The sequence below is a fragment of the Branchiostoma belcheri genome, unplaced genomic scaffold, assembly GCF_001625305.1.
Source record: "Branchiostoma belcheri isolate BF01 breed outbred unplaced genomic scaffold, Haploidv18h27 scaffold3, whole genome shotgun sequence".
Taxonomy (NCBI): Eukaryota; Metazoa; Chordata; class Leptocardii; order Amphioxiformes; family Branchiostomatidae; genus Branchiostoma; species Branchiostoma belcheri.
In genome coordinates, this window is record NW_017803909.1 from 3,737,065 (window position 1) to 3,743,225 (window position 6,161).

Sequence of the window (6,161 nt, forward strand, 5' to 3'; positions counted from 1 at the left end):
CTCAAAATGACTGTAACGGTTGTCCCGAAAATCGTGTTTTAGGGATTTTTGAAAAATGGCCTAAATTTTGAATTATGGGTAATTTAGTGAGAAAAATGTCAAAAAATGCCATTTTTTCACCAAAATGTCGACAAAAACTAGACTTAAAATCAGAAATTAAAAAATCCCTAAAACACGATTTTTTGTCTTATTCCTAGTCTGCGAAAAATATAAAAATCGGGGATCTGGGGTAATATACGTAGCCAGGTTTGAACGATATTTGCCTAAAAACGTGACATGACATGTGCTCGGAAACCCGAAAATGATCGTCTTTCTGAGCGAAATTTTAAAAAATCATTGATTTAGCATAAAAAGCTAACATTTAAAGGATGTTAAGACGATAATTTTATTTTAATTTGACGAAATTTACCCCTAAATATTATTTGTGTATTTTCAAATATTTTACGGGTAGTCCAAAACAGGCCAAAATAGCGTCTTGTAACCCGATACCTTTTAGAACGCGCATAGCAATGGGAAAGAATGCCGTAGTGACAGACCGCCGTGAATAGTAGAATGCACTGTGATGTACAGATACATGTAGATTTGTTCATTCTTCACTTGTTGGCTTGAACCAAAGAATGCCTGTCCTGTTCCCGCTTTAGCATTACAGTAACAATTTGTAGCATTTTACATACATGTACATGTCAAATTGGTTGTTGAAACTTACCCGCGTGATGTTGTTTCTAGCATGTGATTTTGGGTACTACAAGTCCGTGCTACGACCAGGACAGTGTACGCGGTGCCCCGACGGTGTGTCGTCCACTGCTGCCAGGACCAGCTGTGTTTGCCGCGGTGGTCTGCAGTGGTACATGGGTGAATGTACCTCTAATGTACCTGAGGTGACGGCCAGGCCTACTACACCACTACGCTTCCCAGGTACAGATGGGTCATTTACAAAGATGGGCATCTGGACGGGGAAAATGCTGTTAGCTTGTAATTCAACCTCTACATTATCACCAAGACCTGTGTTACATTATGTCTGACACTGTCTCTATTATATCACTTCCATTTGCTGTGTTCATCAAATGTGCCTTCTTCAGAATTTTTCTTTAACACATTTCCAGAAAAGAGAATTTTGGTATGGGTGTACTTCCCAGTGTAGTGGTGGAAAACCTTGTCCACTTTCTTACATATGTACCTCACAGTACATTCATATTTAATAGGTCACAAATTTAAGTGTAAAACAAATGCATTCCTCCATATGACCGAGCTACCATCAAGCCCCAGCATCAGAGTGCAAGCACTTCTAAGCCTTGGTTACAGGGAACAACTGACGATTATAAACCAGGTAGAGAGAGAGAGAGATGACACATTCTCGTCAACATTGTATGTCCACAATGTGACGAACTTTCCGTACTTACAAATGTACTTACCTGTAAATTTGCCCCCATTCCAGGCACCATGCCACGCTTTGAAAGTTGCCCCGACACTCACAGCTGGCAGCTACCCGAGGATGCCAACTACGTGACCTGGGACATCCGTCTGCGAGCTCTGGACGGCTACGATCGTCCCCTTGAGATCAGCCCTAGAGTGCCCAGTAGGATCTACTATGGAACAGGCAGCATGATTCACCAGTTCACAGCCACTGATCAGTGGGACAACATGGTCAAATGTAGGATTGAGGTCACCATAGAAGGTAGCTACGATTCTGTAGCTTGCTGTATCATCTTTAAGTGCATTTCCTGAATATTGAGAATCTAAAAAAAATAAAAATTAAGTTTACCATCTTGCCAATGAGATTCCAATGTACCAACCAAGATTTACAACAAATTTTTCATTTCTTACAGATATAACTCCTCCCCAACTGGTCTGCCCCGATGACATTATTGTTGAGACATCAGGAGAGTCGGCTATTGTCAGATGGGATGCTCCTGTAACTAGTGACAACAGTGGCAAGACACCCATGCTGACCAGCTCCCGCACACCAGGCTCACGGTTTTTCAAAGAAAACTCTCCTCATACCGTCACGTATTCAGCAAGGGACGAGGCAGGGAACCCATCCACGTGTTCATTTGTTGTTGCTGTTCAAGGTAAGAATTAATTGTGATTGTTTTTTGTCATCCATTTCTGTTAGAATTACATTTTGTTTTCCTTTTTCTGTCCAGAACCTTGTCACAGTACATTATTTTGATTCATTTGAAAAGGAAATGGAATTCTGTTGATCACTACAGGTCCTAAGTGCCCAGCCTTGGAAGTGCCCAGAAATGGCCGCCTGGACTGTAAGGAGGGCGATCGGGAGCGTGGACCGTGCACCGTTGTGTGTAACCGTGGTTACCAGCTGCTGTCAGGGCCTGCCACAAGTTACTGCCTGGGCAGTGTGTGGAGCAGCATCATCACAACATACTCCTGTGTCCGTAAGTGCTGTCAATTATGTTTAAGTACCTGGCATTTAATTTCACAGCCTGGAGGAAATCCAGAGTTCTCAGTATCTTTGAGTTTGGAGTGGAAACAATAGTAGAAGTGGAAATGCCAGTGTCTGGTAATGGATGTGATGCAGTGGCAAAGTGACCACAAAAATACCAAGCTTCACAATACCGTAAATCATCCAATACTTTAAAATTCATAGTACATTGTTCTTCTGGCTGAACAGATTGGCATGTGTGTTATACCATGGACTTATGGTTCTTATATGTTGGTAGCAGAAAATTATTGTTAAGAACTGTTACTCAATTTGAATTTTTAACGTTAATTTTCCAGGTGCCTCAGCCCCCAGAAGGCAGAGAAGGAGCGTCAACATGAGGTTCTCTGGATACTGCAGCAGTGAACAGTCCTTCCAGGATGACTTCCGCAACGGCTTGTACCGCAGCTTCCAGAACAACGGTCTGTGTACGTCCGGCCAAACAGATGCAGTAGGACTCTGCAACAGGGACAACTACAATGTTCAGTGTGGTCTGGAGAAACGGTCTGTGTTTGGGAGGCACAAGAGATCGGGTGATGGCGTGTCTGTTGAAATCCCGCTGGAGATCCAGCCGGATCAGTCTGGGGATGCTGTGGCCAACGTGGACGAGGGAGATGAGGTGCTGGATAAAGCAGTGGAACAGGTTAGAAAGGAAGCACGACTTCTTCTGGCATGTTTGTTTCTTACGTTCAAGAAAATGAAAACTGGCACTGTCAGCTCAAAGACGTTAGGTTGTCCTGTTATATGCTGATTGCAACATGCAGTGGAAATACATAGGTTAAAAGCTGAAATGCAGAAGGAGATACACTCAACTGTGCCATTGTAGCCTTACAGACAGTTTTGAGTGGGGGTTACAAACTCTCTTGGCTTCTATTGCTTTGTAAACATTGTCTGTTGTTACACTGTCCTTGCAAATGACACCTTTCTCTCTGCATTGTGTCACACTCTGCTGCTTCTTTTGCTGTCTAGTATCTGTGCCTTTTCCAATGCTTTTTCCTTGTCTTTCTCCCCATTCTCCCCTCTACTCCCTCAGCACCCTCCGCCAACTACCAGTTCTTACAATTATTATGTGCAGGTTGAACGGCTCACGGACTCGGGTGTGACGGTACAGGCGCGCGGAGAGACGTACGTCAGCACAAGTGATTCATTTACTGCCTCAGCAATTACATACGAGTGTGACCAAGGCATGGTTGAGGTCAACAAAGTTTGTGGTAAGATTTAGTTGTTGTTTGACTATTGACATGGGGCAACTGGCATTGCTATTTATGTTTTTCTGTGTTATTTTTATTTTATCTATGCCAATAATTTTATGGACAATTTGTATCTACTAATAATAGGTTAAACTGTGGCAATCCAATTTACCGGAGCACCAGTTCAAATTTTGCTGAGAAGAAGTGATTTTTATGTTGTTTATGATGAGTTGAAAACTTTACGTTACGTGAGAAACAACTCTGAAAGTATTTCATGCTTGTGAATCTGTCAAAGCAACCTCCAAACAGACTGAGAAATAGCATCGCTGGCTAATGAATGAAAGTGAGTGTTCAAAGTTTATCTAATTCAGGTGTTGTTGTGCTCTTATTGAAACATGTATCTGACTCTCATCATCATGTTTATATCTTTTCTCGCTCACGTGTAGTTACCTGTCCTGCCGGAACTTTCCACGATGGAGACAAGTGTACGTACTGTGTTCAGAGCTTCTACCAGCCTGAGGAAGGACAGCTCAGCTGCAAGGCATGTCCGGAAGGAACCATGACAGAGCTGCCTGGAGCCTACAGTGAAGACCAATGTAAGTTTACAGCTGATGCTTTCCACAAGATAAAATACAGTGGCTGTCTACATTGTTCTTACAAGGGAAATAATATTTTCTCACACTGTAGAATACTTGGCTGGAGAGCCTAGGTTTTATGTCTTTAAAAATGTCGCTTTTTTTCTGTCAGTTTCTCTGCGGTGTCTTTATGAGATCAAGTGAGTTGTATATGGAAGATGACTTGTAGACACTAAGTTTCATAATACATGTTACAGTAGGTACATGTGTATTTGGACTGTGGTGTAGTTTGTCTGATGGGCTTCCATTCTGTATTATTTGGTCTTGACATGCTTCTACCCTGAAGCCCGCGGATGATTGATTGATTGACATGCATTCAGGAATATCACAATACACAATCACTAACACAAAATCTTCTCTTCCCAAAGGCATAGTTCCACCAGAGCCACGGTCATCAGCTGGTCTCCCCATCGCCATCATAGCGGGGGCAGCCGGCGGAGGTGCTCTCCTGATCATCATCATCATCGCCATCGTCTGCTGTGCTCGTCGTGCCATCAGGGAGAAGGAGAATGAGAATCCGAACAAGAAGAACAAGAACGTTCAACAATTTGGCAACAGAGTTTACGAGCAGCCTAGAGGGGGGTCTGTTCCACAGGAAAATGTGTATGCTGAGATACCGGAGTATGGCTTCAAGGGAGATGTTTCTGCTGCCCCACCCCTGCCCGCACAGCGCAAGAGTGGCCCACCTGGTGAGGACACCTACCAGGGGTTACAAAAAACACAGGACCCCCCATACCAGGGCCTACAGCACCCCAGGCAAAATATGAAAGTCACCACTATTGCATAAACAAGGCTATATCTAGCCTATGTAGTGTGTCACTACAGATTATACTTTTAAATCATCCTAGGGCAGTGCATTTGAAAGGGGACAGTTGGAACAACTTTGTAACGTACTCCGGCATCTCAGCTACAGTTTGATAAATTGACAGCTTAAGATGAACCTATAGCATGGTTTGTAAAACAGATCACATCTAAAATTCATATAGAGTATTATTCTGAGCACACACTGAATCATTTCAATCACTTGATATGTAGTGTCCTCTTTATGACTATGAGCAGTCAAAGTGGCAACAAGTTGAGTTGTATGGAATTCTTTTACCTTTGTGAAAAACCGGGTTTTTGGCAACATATTCAAGACAATCATTACTGTCATTATTTTCATTATGTACACATGTACATAATGATGCATGGTCTGCTTTGATTTTTACTTTTCTATGTCTATTATTTTTCAAATTCTCTGCAGGGTGGAGGCTTATGTATTTGTATATGGGAACTATGACTATTTTGGGTACCAGTATACTATTTTTACTGGTAGTCATATAAAATCTGGTCTCTTGATAAAGTTGGTAAAGGTTTCTGTCTAATATTTGGTGGCCCTGAAACGTAGTATTTTTTCACACAATGCATGGAATGCAGTGGCAACAGAATGTAATTGGTGCTTTTGCCAAAGATTTAATCAACACATTTTGTCATATGCCAGTACCATGCACTGACAATAGTTTTGAAAGAGAAGAGGAAAAGAGTTTACGAGTTTACAGGATGTGTATTGAAAATATTGATGGAATATTTAATCATGGAAGACTGAAGAAGGGAGAAGTATGCATTTGTTACTGGCTACTGTCATTCAATCACTGGCTGAATTTGATATTAGCAGTGTTTATGAGTGAATCTGATGTTTGACAAAAATGATATTTACCTTCTATTAATCGTATTTGTATATTTGATTGCTACTACTGCCACGAGTGTGGGAATGAAACAAGATGTATACATTTCTGCTTGCTTTGGAAAACTGAAGCTATTTGATTCCCAAAGACAATCATACGTAAAATATACTGTAGATGCATACTATTAAGAAGGATATCTTGCAGTTTCCATGTTCTTCTGGAGAGTGATATTGAA

The 6,161-nt window shown here is 41.8% G+C and overlaps 1 protein-coding gene across 1 annotated transcript in view; it reads left to right on the plus strand.

Moving 5' to 3' along the window:
• LOC109473754 (low-density lipoprotein receptor-related protein 4-like) overlaps positions 1-5,552 on the plus strand; it is a 36,650-nt gene extending 31,098 nt beyond the window's left edge. Inside the window, exons 20-27 of the mRNA XM_019773777.1 lie at positions 727-915; positions 1,436-1,675; positions 1,827-2,069; positions 2,211-2,393; positions 2,737-3,080; positions 3,513-3,648; positions 4,074-4,223; positions 4,631-5,552. Coding sequence (XP_019629336.1) covers positions 727-915; positions 1,436-1,675; positions 1,827-2,069; positions 2,211-2,393; positions 2,737-3,080; positions 3,513-3,648; positions 4,074-4,223; positions 4,631-5,049 — 1,904 coding nt within the window. The 3' untranslated portion in view covers positions 5,050-5,552. The remainder of the gene's footprint in view (positions 1-726; positions 916-1,435; positions 1,676-1,826; positions 2,070-2,210; positions 2,394-2,736; positions 3,081-3,512; positions 3,649-4,073; positions 4,224-4,630) is intronic.
• The last annotated feature ends 609 nt before the right edge of the window (positions 5,553-6,161 follow it).